Genomic DNA, 18,427 nt, shown 5'->3' with positions numbered 1-18,427 from the left:
ATAAATACATGTTGGTTTAAATGTGATGAAAAATCTTAAAAAAATTGAGGATGTATTTTTTATTTAATTTTATTTTATTTTTTACAATCAATTGTAACACACAGTTCACTGAAAAATCTTTTTGAACTTCACGAATCTTTTGTGTTTCCTTATCTGTTGGTTAAGGTAGTTGTACAAGTAAAGCAGTCATTTCCAAGTTTGTTAGTTTGTTCTAAATGCTTTTTATAGTGTCCCCAAAGAGTTTTTCCATTTGACTTGTTTAAATGATAAAAATATTTGTGTTAGTTATTGTCATACTGGAAAGATCTTTTCATGGAATACAGCTAAATTTTGTTAGTTAAATGCCAAGTAAAAAAGAAAGATAATTTTCTATAAAGTAAAATGACATACATTAACTAGAAAGAAACTTGTAATATTAAAAAAAATGAAATGCCATGATTTATAATTGCAGAACATTTTCAGAATTATTTAGCACCAACATTTTTCTTTAAGAATCGAATAAAATCTAAGTCTAATTCATAACCTAATGCAAGCACATGAAGAAACAGATCTTAAATGATGTTGGATGTTAAACCTTACTTAATGCGTCATAAGTCAGTGCTTTGAGCTTTGAATTGTGCTGATTAGACCTCATAGAAAATTTATGGGTTTTGTCAATTAATTTGCATTATAATTTAAATAAAAAATCTTTTGTACTGTTTCAGTAAGGCAACTGAGTGGATTTTGTTGTATATATGTCTATCTTTCAAAATGTAGCTCTTTATATTCTCCTACGTACTAGGAAGTGAAAAGGAAATATCTAGAAATGAGAAAAGAATTGATGAATTCTATGAACATATTATTTCAAAGTATAGAGTTGAAATATCAGAAGGAGCAACTAAGAAAACGTAAATCAATTACCTTTGTGATACAAGATTGAAAGTTTGAATTTTGGTGTTTTGGGTTAAATAAGTCTTATAGAATTCATTGCTTTTAACCTTCACAAGAATCATTTTTAAGAAGGCAGTTGAGTAGAACACCTTGCCCCATCACTCAGTCTTGCCCACTCAGATATTTGCTCACAAAGTAAATCTATTTATAGAGATCACCTGGGCAGGTCTAATCAGCTGGCAGTATTTTACTCTGTCCTCTAAGTTCAGGGATTGATAAACACTCCATTCTTTAGGTCCATCCTAAAACTCCTATAGAAAATATAGTAAATAGTCTACAGTTGAATTTGTGTGATGGAATGAATCATACAGAGAATACAGACAACCACTGTTAATCAGGTTTTATCTTAAACAAAATTCAGCAGTGTGTGTGTGTGTGTGTGTGTGTGTGTGTGTGTGTGTGTGTAAAATAGAGACCACATGGAGCTAGTTTAGACAGAAAAGAGGGAGTTGTTTCTCAGATTATGGGGCACTTCAAAGTCCAGGTGCAGCAGGGTCTAAGGAAGGTACTGGATCTGGCTCTACTGCAAATACCAGCTTCATCGTTCTTCCTCTTTAATCTGATCCTCTTTTCTTTTCTCTCTTCACACTTTCATGTCCAGTCACCAGAAGTGAACCAGAGCCATCCATCAGTCAGCACTGTCTCTGACTTCCCCTCTCTGTGTCTAGCTCTTTTCCGTCGCCTCTCATCCGCATCCCTGCATTCATCCTCTGCTGAGCAGAGAGGTTTTGGTCGAGAGGGCACCATTTTAAATGGTGCAGACGCTCCACACTGTGAGAACCTGGGAAATTTATTCACAAGCACTTAGCTGCTTGGTGGTGGTGTTAATTGCTCTTGAGTCAGTCAGTGTGCCTTATGCAGCCCCCTGTGTGCAGAGGAGAAATGCCCTATAGGGTTTTCAAGGTTGTGACCTCTTGAAAGCAGATTGCCAAGCAATTTTCAGAGGTACCTCTGAATGAGTTTGAATGGCAACCTTTCAGCCAGTAGACAAGCACTTAGCTCTTGGTGCCAGCCAGGGAGCTCTACGTAGCTGCAGAGGTGAGGAAATTGTTTCTTAGAGACAGTAAATGACCAAAGAACGAGCAATAATTTCCAAGAATTAGTTGTGCACCAGCGTTCTGTATTCTTGTGACACCCTCCTGCATTCCAGCCCACCACATTTTGGTCTAGTTAAAGTTCAGATGTATTCTTAACTATTCTTAACCTTGAGATAGTAATATTATTTTATTAGTAGATAGAGTTCTTCTGATTTTATTTCCTAGTCAGATTTTATGTGCAATTTTATGGCAAAATTATTTGCCAACACTGTAGATTTCTTTTGGATTCTGTTTTGCTTTTCTCTCCTCTTGGTGAGATGTAGCAATTTTCAGAAAGTCATCCTGCACATGTGGATCACGGCCACGAGAGCTCTCAGAGCAAGCCTTCCATCAGTCTAATGCTTTTCTTTCATTTGTCAAAGTAATCTAGACTGGTATGGTGCCTATTCTAATGTTTATCATGATGGAATGGAGTCAGCCCCTCTAAAATGCTAATCTAATTAAAGGTTTAATTAAGTAGTATCATTAATTCATTTTGTTAGAGAATCATAGGTCTAAAATTTTATAATACTTATAATGTGTAAATATGATATAGTTCCTAGATATTTATAATTGCGCCGTCTCTGAAAATTGTTCCATATATTTGTTGGGTGCTGCAAACAGTTTAACTGGTTTGCTGACAGGTGGGTGGTTTATCCAGCCCAGCAGCTCTGCAGAAGAAACTGGTGATCTGCTTCCACAAAGGTGACAGCCAAGAAGACCTTTTGAGGCAGTTCTGCTCTGTCACATGCTGTTGATGTTCTTGTTAAGTGCTGTCAGTTAGACTACAACTCATAGCAATCTTGTGAGACAGATCGGAACCTTGCCTGTCTTGGCCATCCTTAAGTCATCCATCAGCCTTTCCCCATCACCACTGTCCCCTCCCTCAGTCCAAGTAGTGACATCTCTTTTTTGGACTACTCATCTCCCCATTCCATCCTTGAGCCCTCCAGTCCGTTCTCCTCAAAGTAATAGATACACTTGTAAAAGATCAAGCTAACTCTGTTCATTGTTGTTGTTATGTGCCATCGAGTCCCTTGTGACTCATAGAGACCCTATGTATAGTAACTCTGAACCCTGCCCTGTACTGAACCAATCTCATTGTCTTTGACACACCTACCCCTATTACCCCAGTCACTGTGTCAGTCCATCTCATCCAGGGTCTTCCTCTCCTTTCTGTCCTTCATTCTTCCAAGCATGATGTCTATCTCCAAAGACTAGTCCCTCCTGGCCACATGCCCAAAGTATGCGAAGTGGAGTTTCAAAGTCCTTTCCTCCAAAGAGCAATTGGTTTCACCCTCTCTTGAACTGACCCATTTATTCTCTTGGAAGTACATGGTATGTTCAAACTACTGACCACAACTCCTTAGTCGTTGTCCAGCTCTGTGATACATAGCAAACAGTTACGAAGACCATATCTTGGAACAGCCACACCTTAGTATCTAAACTGACATCCTTGCTTTTCAGTTAAAACTCTATTGGTTAGATATTAAGATGGTGAGATGTTAATAATAATGGACATGAATGCTCTGTACTGTCTTCACAATTTTTCTATTTAAAACAATTCTAAAATTTAGATAGTTATTTTCTTTTTCTTTTTTTAAACTTTTTTATTTTATTTCATTATTTTTTGTGTGTACCGTCAAATCAGATCTGACTGGTACAGGAGGAATTTGTTCCTCCTTCTCCAGCAGAGCATCTGGTGGATTCGAACCATGCACCTCTGAGATTGCAGTGCAGCTTCTTGCCACTAGGTCACCAGAGCTTGCCTAGATAGTTATTTTAAAAGAAGAAACTTTTTGGTGAATTTTAATTACCACCAGAGAGGTGCGGCATTTGCATTACCATCTCAATTTTCTGTAGTCTAAGCTGCCCAGAGCTCCCGCAATGTGGGAAAGAGCTATCTGTATGCATCTGCTCCATGAAGTGCTTAGTTACTCCTCTTTACACCTCCACGAAAATCCTAATTCCTCCTGAGACCTACGTGAGAGGGCCCTGCTTCCTCTTGTACCCATTTTTCCTTCTTAGGCCCCACCCCAATTTTCTGACCAAGAATGAACTGCTCTTAACCTGCTTAACCTTCAGGTTGGAGCTCACTGTCATGTCCTAAGGAAATCATTTCCACATTGTCTTCTATGACACTTCTATTTAATTTTTGTTTGTTTGTTTTTTGTGAAAACAATGTATTCATTGTTTGTAAAGAAATCAGTATGTTGTTGTTGTTAAGTGCCATTGAGTCACTGGTGACTCAGCAACCCTATGAAGGAGAGTCCTCAACACCTGCGTGACTTTCATCCTTTCTCCAGGTTCATAGGGTTTCCAGAAGTGGATGCCACTCTCCTGCTTTCAAAAATCAGTAAAAGCTTAAAAAGAAAACGGAAAAAAATATTTGTTCCATTGAACTCTGAGTTGCAGGAGATAAGACTAGTCTCATTTGTTTATGGTATTTAACACAATGCCTGCCACATAGCGTCATAAGTTGATAAAAGAATGAGTAAATGAAGAGAAAAGCTACTGTAAAAACGGTCCTTTTTTTCTCATTGCTGCAGAAACTTCCAGACCCAGGTAATGTGAAGAGAACAAAGTACTAGAGCGTAATTTGCTTAAATATATTAAAACAAATGCACTGCAAAGTACTGAAAAAGAATAAAAATATTTTCCATTTTTTCTTGTAGTTCAGAAGGATATGCAAAAAATGATGAAAATGTGTAAGTCAAGAACATGACGGGAAAAGGAACTTTGAAGAAATATTTGAACTTTTCTGCTGAATTAATTTGTTGGCTAAAAGTTATGAAGGTTTCTAATTACATGCTAGTAAAGTAAAAAATTATTTCAGCTTAATTTTTTTAAATAGTTTTGATATTTGATGAGTTGTATACTCGCCTTGTTTAAAAACTGTGGAGTCAGAGGCAGAAGTTACTCAGTCAAGACATAGTATTATAGTTATTTTTTTTCTCCATCTCCAATTTAAATGAAAAATGTCCTGACAGTTATATAATATTTTTAATCTTTGGGAACATATCCAGTATATTTACTTCCCATGAGAGAGTTTAAATAGTCAGTGATTTTATCAGCAGAGACAAGAAGGCACCAAGTAGCATATATGCTGGACCCGAGCAAACATTTCACGTAAAATTACTATGTCTTATTTAATCACTAATGATATATGTAGCCAGACTTCTCCCAGTGGAAAAAGAAAAGAGCCCGTTTTTCTCTGTCGTCGGTTCATAAAGAACCCTGAATATACAGTTTCTGGAGCCCTTTTGGGCCAGAAGAAGGCTGAAGAACATGCTGTCTCCCCTGGTCTGTTAAAGGCCATCATGGGAAAACCTGGAGAATTGCCCACTTTCCCTCTGTTAGCTCCTCTGGCTAATTCTTCCCTTCCTGGTACAACGTGAATAGATAGAAAAATTCTGGAAGAGTATACATCAAATTGTCAACAATGGTGGTTTGAGAGTTGCAATGAGGGAAACGTACATGTTTTTTAAATTCTATTTTAGTGAAGATAATACTGGTTTTTCATGCAATCATTATTGAGCATTTTGGTTTATAATACTTACTGCCATTGATTAATGTAATTAATGTGTATTAATGTGTAATTAATGTGTAATGTAATTTTTGTGTATTGTCTTGACTTTTACTCATTCAGTCTATCTGCTTATTTTCACTCTCCTCTCCCTGTTGTACCATCCCTGTTATCCCTCCACGATTGAATCTATCTGCATGTTAAGTCTTCTTGTTGTTGTGTACCATTGTGTCAGAACCTCCCCATAGCTGACCCTCCAGTGGATTTTCAGACATGGGAGGAGATTGTCCATCCTTCTTCTTCACTAGAGGCAAGAAGCTGTGCTTCAATCCCAAAGGCACGCAGTTGGAGGCCACCAGCTGTTCTGCTGGAGAAGGGTGGGCAGTCTCGACCCGTGTGATTAACTGCCTCTGAAGACCCGCTAGAGGGTCATCTATGGGTCAGTTAACTCAATGGTACACAACAACAACAACAAATCTTCCTTAGCTTTTTTAATAATAGTGATTGGATACCATAGTTGTTTTTTGTTGTGTCTGGCTTATGTCACTCAGCATAATTTGTTTTAGATTCACCCACATTGTGCAGTCGTGATGCATAATACTCAGGTGTATACATGTACCACAGTTTCTCTAGCCACTGATCCACTGAGGGATGCTTAAATTGTTTCCAACTCTTTGCCATTATAAATAATGTTGTGATTAACATAAGTTATGCAGCTTACTTTGTGCTGAGCCTCTTATTTCTTTGGGATATTGTCCTAGTAGAGTGAGATTATTGGACCCAATGACTTTTCTATTCCCAGCTTTCTAAGGCAGTACCGATCTGCTTTCCTCAGTACTTGCACCAGCTTTCATTCCGACCACAGGCTATGAGAGTTCTGATCTCTCCATACTCTTGCCAACATTTATTGTTTACTCTTCTGTTGAACTTTGCTCTTAGTCCCAGTGTGAAATAATATCTTGTTGTTGTTTTGATTAGATGATATATCATCGTTGTTTTGACATGCATCTCTTTTATACCAATGATCCTGAGAATTTTGTCCGTGTTTTTCTTGACCATCTGAATGGTTTCTTTTGTGAAATATCTGCATATCCTCAGCCGATTATGTAATTGGGTTGTTATTTTCTTTTTGAGATGTTAGAGTTTTCAGTAAATGTTAGATTTTACCAGGTGTGTCATTGCCAGTTGTTGTTTGGTTTTTTTGTTGTTGTTCTCTCCCCCCCCCCGCCCCCCCAGTCTCTGCTTGTTTTACTCTTCTGGGAGTCTTTTGGCACATTTAAGGATTTCATCATTTTGGGGAGGCCTCAATCATCTAGTTCATCTTCCACTGACTGCATTTTCAGTTGTATTTGATAGTTGATTTATGCCTCAGATTGTAGTTACTTTTGGTGGCATTAAGTTGACTGACTCCTAGCTACCCTACGCACAGCAGATCTGTGCCCTGCCCTTATACTGTGCCATCTTGATCATCTCTGATATACTTGAGCTCTTTGTTAAGTTCACTGTGTCAGTCCAGTGTGTTGAAGGTCTTCCTCTCTTTCATTGGCTATCTGCCATTCCAAACATGACTTCTTTTCCAAGGTGTGGTGTCAGAAACTTTGAAAATTGGCTTTCGATCCATTACATTAGCCATCGTTGAAGGGGAATGCTCTCCACCTACCTTAACTGCAAATACATGGTCTTGCAAATCATCAACAGCTGTGGGACCAATAAAAGGTAGTCCCACATATAAGTCCCAATATAAGGCTTTCCACACTTAAAAAAAAAACAACCCAGCGGTAACAGTGGTGGAGAGAGGGTGAAGAAACTGGGACACTACTAGGAAGAGTCTGTGCAAGGTGTAATCAGAGGAACCGGGGAGATAAAGGCCACAGTTAAAGCTTTTGCTTGCTAAATAATTGAAAAGCTGAGTTGTAACTGCTCAGCGATAATGTTTGCTGGATGATTGAGGAAATCAGAGGCTTCTTGTATTTGTGCTGCTGAACTGAACCTGGACTGTCACCCACTGAGGAATTATGCTTTGTTAATTTGGCTTGATACTGCTGGACTAAAACCTAGAATTAATTGTGTGAGAGTCTTTGGCTCCTCCACTGTCCAGCCTATTTCCCTAATAAACCCCACAGCAATGAGTAAAGTCTGTGAGTCAAGTTGCAACGAACATTGGACCCAATGATTAGTAGAAATAGGTGCAGGAGCATGTGGGATGTGTGTCTGACCATGTAGCTATTTGTATGATACTATGGATATTATTGATGGGGACAGTTTCCCTTTATGAAGCTGGTAGAAATCAAATTTGACCACCCCCACATTACCACTGCTCTTTACACACAAGGGCTGGCCCCTCCTAACAACATTCCCCAAATATGAGATGATGTTTCACCATCCTTGCCTCAGGGAGCATTCTGGTTGCACTTTCTCCAAGAAATATTTTTTTGTCCCTTTGATAGGGTTGATGATGATGATGATGATGATTTTGACAGTTCTTAAGATATTCAATATTGTTTTCTAGTACCACAACTCAAAGGCATTGATTCTTCTTCTGCCATTCTTATTTATTGTCCAACTTTCGGATGCATAGCAAGTAAATTGAAAACATTATTTTAATCAGGTGCACCTTAGTCTTTAAATTGGCATCATTGCACCTTAGAACTTTGGAGAGATCCTTTGGGCAGCATATTTTCCCAATGCAACATGTCTTTTGACTTCTTGACTGCTAGTACCAAGGGTGTTGATGGTAGATCCAATGATATTGTTGTTATGTGCCGTCGAGTTGCTTGAGACTCATAGTGACTCTATGCACAGCAGCTGTAAACCCTGCTCTGTCCTGTGCCAATTGCACTGCCTCCAACACACCCATCCCGATTACCCCAGTCACTGAATCAATCCACCTCATAGAGGGTCTTCCCCTCCTGTGCTGTCCCCCCACCCTCCCAAGCATGATGTCCCTCTCCAACGACTGGTCCCTCCTCACAACATGTCCAGAGTATGTCAGATGAAGACTCAGAATCCTTGCCTCCAAGGAGCAGCCTGATTTAACCCTCTCCAGGATGAATATGTTTTGTTTCCTTAGCAGTCCATGGTACACTCAATACTCTTTTCCAGCACCACCAAAGGCATCTATTCTCCTTCTATCCTCCCTAGTCATTGTCCAACTCTCTGACGCATAACAAGTGATTGCAAAGACCATGGCCCATATCAGATGCACCTTAGTCTCCAGAGTGACACCATTGCTCTTCAGTACTTTGGAGAGGTCCCTAACTGTAGACTTCCTGGCTGCTATTCCAAGAGTGTTGACTGTGGAGCCAAGCAAACTAAAGCTGTGAACAATCTCAATCTCTTCACCATCCATCCTGATGCTGCCAGTTGGTCCAGTGGTTAGAGTCTTTATCTTTGACAATTTTCATTTTTTCTCCGTCTATCATCATGTTCACCTTTGGCCCAGTGGTGAAGATTTTTGTTTTCTTGATGTTGAGTTGTAATCCATATTGATGGTTATTGTCTCTGATTTTCTGCAGCAAGCACTTCAGGTTCTCTTCACAACAAGCAGGGTTGTGTCATCTACATAATGCAGGTTGTTGATATTTTTCGTTGATTCTAAAGCCACATTCTTCTTCATAAAGTCCAATTTCCAGAATGATTTGCACAGAATACAGATTAAATAGTTATGGAGAAAGGATACAGCTCTGCCACATACCTTTTTTTATTTTAAACCATGCAGTGTTCTGTTGTTCTGTCTAAACAACAACCTCGTGGTTTATATATGCATAGGTTTCTCATGATCACAATTAAGTGAGCTCCCATTCTTCTCAATGTTAGCCTTAATGTGTTATGATCATACAGTAAAATGCCTTTGCATAGTCAGTAAAACACAGACATCTTTCTGGCTGTCTTTTCAGCCAAGTTCCATCAGATATGGGCAGTGATTATCTCTGGTGCCACAGCTTCTTCTAAATCCATCTTGAATTTCTGGAAGTTCTCTGTCAATGTTCTAGCCATTTTTGACAATCTTCGGCGAGATTATTCTTGCATGTGATGTTAATGGTATTATTCAATAATTTCCACATTCTGTTGGATCAACTTTTTTTGGAATGGGAACAAATATGGATCTCTTCCAGTCAGTTGGTCAGGTGTATCTTTTGTATTTCATGGCACAGCATGGAGAGCACATCCAGGGCCGCATCCATGTGTTGAAAAACCTGTTTGTTTTCCATCAATTCTTGATGCCACCTTTTTTGCCATTGCTTTCAGTGCAGCTAAAACATCTTCCTTCATTACCATTGGTTCTTGGTCTTGTGCTACTTCCTGAAATGGTTCCCTGTCAGCCAATTATTTAGTACAGTAGCTTCCATTTTTTTTTTAATACTTCCTGGATCATTCAAGATTTTATCTATAGCAATAAAATAATTAAAAGGTGTAGTTTATGGTATAGGCTAGGACTCCTTCCTCCCCCCCCCTTGATTATAATTTTGTGTTTTAACCTTTAGTTTGGTTAATTTTGAGTTGTTGTCATTGTTGTTATATACTGTTGAGTTGCCTGTGACTCAAAATGACCCTGTGTGATCCTATAACAGCTCTGAACCCTGGTCTATTTTTAGCCAATTTCATTATCTCTGACATACCTACACCCATTACCATAGTTACTGGAGTCAATCCATGTCTTCCAGGATCTTCCTCTTTTGGTACCAACAGCTAGGAAATAAAAAGACAAATTGCACTGGGTAAATATCCTGTCAGAGGCCTCTGCAGAGCAGTGATGAACAATAATGTCAGTCTAGAGAGTAAGACATTCCTGATCCAGGCCATGATCTTCCCCCTTACTTGCTATGCATCAGAGATCTGGACAATGACTAAGGATGACAGAAGAAGAATCAATGCCTTTGAGCTGTCATGCTGGAGAAGAGCATTGAATATACCATAGACTGCTAAGAGAACAGACAGATCCGTCCTGGAGAGGGTGAAACCAAGCTGCTCCTTGGAGGCAAGGATTTTGAAGCTCTGTCTGACAGCACAAGAGGAAGTGTACATTTTTAAGTTAGGTTCTGTAACTCGTACACTTTTTATAGTTAGAATCACTAGTGATAAAAACAATAAATTATGGCTTACGAGTGTCCTGCTGAGCTTTTGAGTCTTTCAGCTTATTTAGTGTGTAACTTACTTAGTGTGTAATTTGATATTTTATTAAGAATGATTTTTAAATTATACTTATCAGCATTGATTTTTATGGCTACTCATCTCTTTGAGGTTTAAGAAGATTGAAGCTTAGGTTCTTTCTGGTAGGTTTAGCTTCTCAAGGCAGAATCTGGCTTCTATTCCATCTGCTACTCTGTTCTAACCTTCACACAGATATTTAACTGTTTCTCACCTTTTCATTCATTTACTAGTGCTTTTGTGATTATTGTTGTTTATTTTTGTATTTTATCAAGGATTTTCTTGTTGTTTTCAGTAAGAATGTTGGTCTAGGTACTTAGCTTGCTATACTTTTATAAATGGTCGTTTTGTAATTTTTAGATACAGTACATTGGAAATCCTGTGCGTGGCATCATTTCTGTGAGAAATGGGAGATAGTTTACTGGCCAGTTGTACCGTTTTACCACTCACATGACCAATTCACCTTCTCTTCTCAACAGAGGACCCCTGCACAATTTTAGGGCATTTCAATTTGATATTTTCCCCCAAAATGCAGGTAGATACTTGACCATTTTACCCAGGTTAAAATGATTATAGCTGTGATTTGGTGGTATCGAACCATGTGGAGTCTTAATTGCCCCTTTAAATGTATATTAAGCAAATTCAGATTTCCTTTTTTTTAATCCCATGTGTGCTTTCATGGTGCTGTATTTAGATTGTTTTTACCCATGAACCTTGATTTTTTAAAAAACCTTGTTTGTCTACCCAGTGCAATTTTTCTGTAGCTCTCCCAAAACAAAAAAACCAAAACTGAATTCTAGGCACTTGTCAGGAGGGTATGACCAAATTCCTCATTGATTATAATTTTTGAAGTGTTAACATTTACTTTGAAAGAAAACAGTACTTGTAGCTTTCCTAAAGAATATTTAGCTCATTCTACTGAAACAAATTAGAGAACTGAATACCTGAGTTATGTTACATTGATCTTCTAGGAGAATGATTGCACAGAATTGCCCCCTTGGGTGATGCCGATAACTGATGGTGGTGACTCACTCATTAGCAGCTGCCCTAGAAGCAACGTTTCTCTTGTTAGTTAAAAGCTGTTGAAGGTGTTCTTCATTACTTAAGTCTGGAGTCTTCTCTGTGAGTCCCTAAGGGAGAATTTCATTCTAAGCTTTCCAAGAGCCATTTAGTGACTTAATCTAGACCTTAATCTCCCTCTTCTCTTTGGCCAAAAGAAAACCTGCCTTTCTGAGGCAGTCCTCAGTCAAACACATTTATCTCTTTTTCCCCATCTGGTACATTCATGTGGTGGAATATTATGCAGCATGCATAAGCAATGGTTTTGTAAATTTCTACCCAACTTGGGAGGTACTGGAGAGCATTATTCTGAGTGAACTAACTCACTTGTATAAGGATAAATACTGTATAAACCATTATTGTAGAATGGATATGAGGATCGGGGAGGGGGGGACGGAGGAAGCAGAGGTTTGTTTTTTTTTTTTAAATTATTGTATTGTTTTATGTGTGTGTACTGTCAGATCAGATCTGACTGGTACAGGAGAAGATTGCCCCTCCTTGTCCAGCAGAGCATCTGGTGGATTCAAACCACGTACCTCTGGGCTTGCAGTGCAGCTTCTTGCCACTAGGCCACGAGAGCTCCCTTTGAAGCAGAGGTTTGAAGATGGTGGTGGTTGATCCTAGGATTGCACAATTTGATAGGTTGGGGGAGGTCAAGGAAATGGGAAGGATCCAGTGTGGAAAACAGTGTATCTGAACTTTATAAATAAATCAGTATAAAATAAATAAAAATTTAAAAAACACACAAAAAATGTATAAGAGTTCTTATTTTGCCACATCCTTTCCAATATTTATTCCTTGCTCTCCTGTTAAACTTTGCCACTACTATTGGAGTGAGATGGTATCTTGTTGTGGTTTTGATTTGCATCTCTCTTATTGCCAGTGATTTTTTTAAATTAATTTTAATGAAAGTTTACAGAGACTTAGGGTTTCCAGTCATTCATTGTTTCCTTTTTCTCCCTACCTACCCCCTCACCCAATTCACTCTTATTCTTGAAAAGAAAAACTCTTTCATTGTTGATGCAATCCCTCCCCCCAAGGCCACTCCACTATGCAGCCTTCACTCTGTACTTCTGTAATGACAATAATACCCATTCACATGTCCCTTTTAAACAGTTCTATCCCTCATCTGTTTCAATGCAATATACATCATTCCTTCCCTCCTTTTCTGTCTTCCCTTAACCCTGATGTCAGTTCTGTTTTACAACAGTATTGGCAGTGATTTTGAGCATTTCTTCATGTGTCTGCAGGGCATCCAAATATCTTCCTCTGTCAAGCACATTTAACTCTTGTGTATTTTTGTTTGCAATCCCGTTGGTTTCCTGTCCTTAATTTTTGTAACACACTTTAAATTTATTTATTTTACTATATTACATGCATATTTTTAAGCATTTTGAATATTTGGGAGGACATAATGACTATATACAAGATGATGTTGTTTCTAAGAATGCAAATCATTGAACAACTGTATTTTAAGAAACTCAATCAGACAAATACATGTTTATTTTGCTTATTTAAGCAGTATTAAAATCCAGCAAATTACATTTCTGTGTTGTTCACTGTAGTCTCTAGATCAGCAGTAATGAGGAAAAATGTACTAGCCTGCTCTCATAAAGGCTACAATTTTGAAATCCTATGGGGCACTTCTGCTTTGTCATATGGATTCACCATGAGTTGAAATTGTCTCGATGGCACCCAACAACAACAGTAAGACCTGAAGGAACAAATACGCAATGATGGTTGGAGACCATTTTTACTATGCTTTCTTATAAACATACAGCTCACTTCATGTGTTTTAAACAGGCAGTTTTCCCAAAGTATAATCATTCTCTCTAAGTATTCTGTAGATTTCAGTAATCTGATGAATGAACTATTTATTCACTGTTCCTCAGGTACCCACACAATGGATTACCCATAGCAACAATCCTTTTCAAAGCCTAATAGGTCCAACTGTGTATTTATTAGGGAAACGATGTCTTTAGATTAAACAAACTCTGAGTGTTGGTTCTGTGTATTTACTCTCTTCCCGAGGGACCTGCTAACACTTCAACTTGTTCCATGATCTAGATTAGTAGAGAGACTGAATTAGGATATGATTCTAAATGTACCTTTTTTTCTTATGATGCGCTTAAAATCAAATGAAAGAAGATGATCATATAAAGTCTTAGAAATTAAGTACTGCTTTATATATTGAAACTAGGACCAGATTCTTTTCTGTACAGCAGAAATCAGAGATATATTATGGTAAATAATATCATTCTGAGTCTTGTAAGAGGTAAACAAAATACTTAATATTGGCCCAGGAAAATACATTTGTGTTTTTCTTAACTCTAAAAATTATATTGATGTGGAATCTTCAAGAAAGAGTACTTCAAAAAAAAGATGGTTTCAAAATTCCAGTAATGTTCATTAGAGAACATACTCTTTTCAAAGAATTTGAATTGCTCTTGAAATGTAAATTAAACCCAAGATCTTTTCCTGTCATTTGTTGAGAAAGGAAGTAGTATTTAAAATCACAAAATGTTAGAGTTCATCGAACCCAATATCCTTATTTTGCATCCATGAATGCTTTTAAAAATTACAATAAAAGCAACATGTCTCTCATCCCAAATGTCCTTTTACAATATTAAAATAAAAATTTCACTGAAACTTGTTTAGCTTCCATCCTACAAGGCATACTAATGGAAATATAATTACCTTTTATAGATTGAGATGAAGGACTCCTTTTTGTTTTGTTTTCTGGTATAATAAGATATAGTACATTTTTATAAGACTTTTTAATGTAGATCAGTAACAAGCGATGCATTTATGAATTGGTGGCGACTATTTTAATCTTTACCATGTCAGATAATATTGTTTTCTTATAAATTGTTCTTTTGGAGTCCATGATAGTTTTAGCAACAACTTTAAATTATTTCTTTTTGTTTATATTCAGATTCTGGGACTTTTCCAAGCCTGATCCCCTTCTTGAAACAGTGGAACATCATACAGAGTTTACCTGTGGTTTAGATCTAAGTCTTCACAACTCTACTCAGGTAAGGGACAAGATCACCTGGCGGTTTATTTAACCATATGGTTCACAGCTGGTTCCATGTGATGGTGTATGTTGCTTTTGTGGATCTAACACAGGATATAGTTTGTTGCTAAGTCAGGATATAGTTTGTTGCTCTTAATTAACCTGATTAAACTGGAGCTTCTGAATTACAAAGGAAAAAATATCCAGATCTTTGATTCATATTACTCTTCTCGAAAGTTTGACTTTTCTGAGAGGAAAAAAAAATTGACTTCTAAAAGGAGAAAAAATTTAGAGTAGGAAAGTGTGGTAACAGAAGGGTGAAATGAGGAAGGATTATGCTCAGTGGTTGGTGAGAATCTGTGGTCTGAGACGGGCTGGTCACTCCACTAAGCCACTGAGACTATGAGGGGGATATTTCTTTCTCAGGACTGCCTCTGTCCCTCATATCACAGGAAGGCTTAAAGTAGAGAATGTTTTCATTAATAAACTTTGTTTCTCCCCTTTTACTATCCTGAAGACTTGAGAGCTAATATTTTTAGTTTTAAGTATTATTGCTCTTGTTTTTATTTTGTTTTAAAAATTAAAACTTCAAATAAAATATCACAATATGTTGTGTGATAAGGCACTTTATAAGAGACTGCATGAAAGTAGAGCATATAATCAATGAAACACAATTATAGAAATTTTGGAATATGACTAAGAATTACTTTGATTGAGATTTTAATGAAAGTTTATAAAGAACTTGGATTTCCATTCATTCATTTTCCTCCCTCCCCCTGACCTCAATTTGCTTTTTTCTTTGGAAAAAAAAGTTCTTTCCTTGTTATAGAGTCCCCACCACCACCAGACCACTTTATTATGCAGTTCTTATTCTGGACTCTTGTCATGCCAATAATACTTAATCATATATTTCTTTTATACAGTTCTCTCCCTTGTCTGTTTCAATGCTATGTGCATTATTTATCCCCTCTTTTCTTAATTTACCCCCTCCAACCACCATGTCAGTCTTGTTTTATAACAGTGGCATTATGTAATATTTGTTCTTTTGTGACTGAGATATATCACTCAGCATAATGTCCTCCATGGTCACCCATTTCATGTGTTCTTTGTTTTTCAGTGCTGCATAATATTCCATTGTGTGAATATACCATTGCTTTTCTATCCATTGGTTTGTTGATGGGCACATGGGTTGTTTCCAGCACTTTGCTATTGTGAACAAAACAGCAATAAACATGGGTGTGCATATCTGCTTGAGTGGCAGTTCTGATTCTTTTGGAAAGAATTGAATTTTTATGCTACACTTTTTAGACAAAAAAAGAAAATCCCATTCATTGAGTACTAATGTGTTCTTAAATGTAAATTAATTAACTGGTTTCTTTTCAGTTTTTTCATTTAAGACATAAGTAATTCTGAGTTTAAAATATTCTTATTAGATGTCAGAAATTCTCAGTAATGTTAGAGTAATTATTTATCGAATTCAAACTCAACTCGTTGCTCTAGAGCCAGAACCAATACATAACTGACTTTCTCGTGTATTTCCTGTAACTGTAAATCGCACAAGAGGAGATTGCTCAGGGATTTGGACCGTCAGAGAGGTTAACAGTGCAATTCCCCGTGGACTAAGCCCCCAGAGCTCCAAAAATGATGTAATAACATGTAAAAAGCACAAAGACATGAAATAGTGAGGAAATAAGGCTAACAGACTAGTTCCTTTTCTGAGAAATATATTCATTGTAGGTGACTTTTTACAAAATAATTTTACTTACTTTCTATTTGAGCTAAAGTCACAAGGTTCTGTCCTGGTTTTCTAGTGTTGCTATAATAAAACCATTACAAATGGATGGCTTTAACAAACATTTATTTTCTCCTTGTTTAGGAGGCTAGACATTTGAATTCTGGATGCCAGTTCCAGGGGGAGCCTTTTTCTCTCTATCAGTTCCAAGGAAGGTTCTTGTCTTTTGCTTCAGCTTCTGTTCCTTAAGATCTTGGATCTTCCTTCATGTCTGCTTGTTTACTTGATTGTTTAATCTCTTTTTTTTAATCTCAGATGGGATTATAAGCACAGATATACAAGAACTAGCATTTGCAATACATTTTGGTGAACACAGTTAGATTCAAACATTTAACCCTTCGCTCCCTCCTAGTTTTTATCCTTCCCACATGCCTAACTCATTCCCAATCATCACATCATCCCAAAAGTCTAAAATCAACTCCAAGTCCAAACTCATTTGGAATTATCTTAATCAAATATGGGTGAGACTTTATTTAGTAGGCAAATTCCATTCTGGGGCAAAATTCTGAAATAGACATAATTATTCCATTCTAAAATACAATGATGGAATAGACACAATGTAGATATTTCCGTTACAAAGAGGAGAAATTGGAGAGAATGAAGGGATAATGGATATCAAATAAGTCTCAAACTCAGCAGATCAATTTATTTTAGCTTTTAAATCTAGAAAGTAATTCTCTGGGAAGTGAGCAATTGTCCTGCCCTCCAGACTTGGAGTATTGTCCACTATCAAGGATTGGATTGTGTCCCACAGTAATGTGTGTTTGTGTTGAGGGGCAATTACATGTGATGAGTAATCACAGGCGGCTCAATTGCACCTAACAACAACAACAACAGCTCCCCTGATTTGATAAGCCATTCTGTTGTCAATGATAGGGTGAATGCTAGTAATTCTATCATAACCCCTATCTATTGGAAGAGGCATTTCCTTGGGCTGTGGCCTGAAACACCTTTTAAGATATAAAATTAGAAGAAGCTTGAGTAGGAAGGATCTGAGTACCACTGAGAAGAAGAGCTTAGAGTGGAGCATATCATTTGGATGTTGGTATCTATACTGGGAACCTCTTTGCACAGAGGAGGGCCAATATACATGGAGTTCTCCAAGGACAGGGCTACTGGATGTTAGGAGGAAACAGGACATTTTTCTAGAACCTACAGAGAGAGTCTTCCCTTAGAGTCAACACTCAGTATTTTGAGCCTCCCAAATTGCGAAAGAATAAACTTCTCTTTGTTTAATCCACCGACTTGGCGATAGTTCTGTTAATTATTGTTGTTGTTAGATGCCATTGAGTTAAGTATTTAAATCGATCCTATGGAAAGCAGATCTGAACTCTGTTCTATCTTATGCGATCCTCACAATCTCTGAAACATGCAAAAATCCATTGCTGCAGTCACTGTGTCAGTCCATCTGCTTAAGGGTCTTCCTCTCTTTCTCTGACCCTCTACCTTTCCAAGCATGATATCCCTCTCCAAGGAATAGCTGCTTCTAGCATCATGCCCAAAATGGGACAAAGCTTTGTCACCAGGATACCTAAAATAACCTAGATCATCTTACAGACTGTTGGCAGAAATACGAACCTTATCAGCAGTTCCAGTGAGGGCTCAGGAAAAAACTGGGAGAACCGTAAAGAAAATCTGTATCATCTTAAAATTATGGTGTAATTGATAAATTATTCTAGACATGTCGACATTCGAGTGCTTTTGGTGCCTGTTCTCAGGGATAGGTTTTCCCCTCCCTGTTGGCTCTGGGCTATTTACATTGCTTTTTTTTTTTAACTATGCCTCTTCACTTGTATTAAAGGCCACTCTTTTTTTTTCTTTAGATTTTATTTTAATAATTTTAATGAACATTTACAGAGATTTTGGATTTCCATTCATTC

The 18,427-nt window shown here is 37.5% G+C and overlaps 1 protein-coding gene across 1 annotated transcript in view; it reads left to right on the top strand.

Annotated features, from left to right (window-relative positions):
* PEX7 (peroxisomal biogenesis factor 7) overlaps positions 1 to 18,427 on the top strand; it is a 130,398-nt gene that overhangs the window by 79,957 nt on the left and 32,014 nt on the right. Inside the window, exon 9 of the mRNA XM_006884954.1 lies at positions 14,675 to 14,774. Within this exon, the coding sequence (XP_006885016.1) occupies positions 14,675 to 14,774 (100 nt within the window). The remainder of the gene's footprint in view (positions 1 to 14,674; positions 14,775 to 18,427) is intronic.

Source organism: Elephantulus edwardii, unplaced genomic scaffold (assembly GCF_000299155.1).
Source record: "Elephantulus edwardii isolate Elephantulus edwardi_28Jun2011 unplaced genomic scaffold, EleEdw1.0 scaffold00039, whole genome shotgun sequence".
Taxonomy (NCBI): Eukaryota; Metazoa; Chordata; class Mammalia; order Macroscelidea; family Macroscelididae; genus Elephantulus; species Elephantulus edwardii.
Note: the sequence above shows the minus strand (reverse complement) of the source record. Positions and strands in the feature narration are given on the sequence as shown.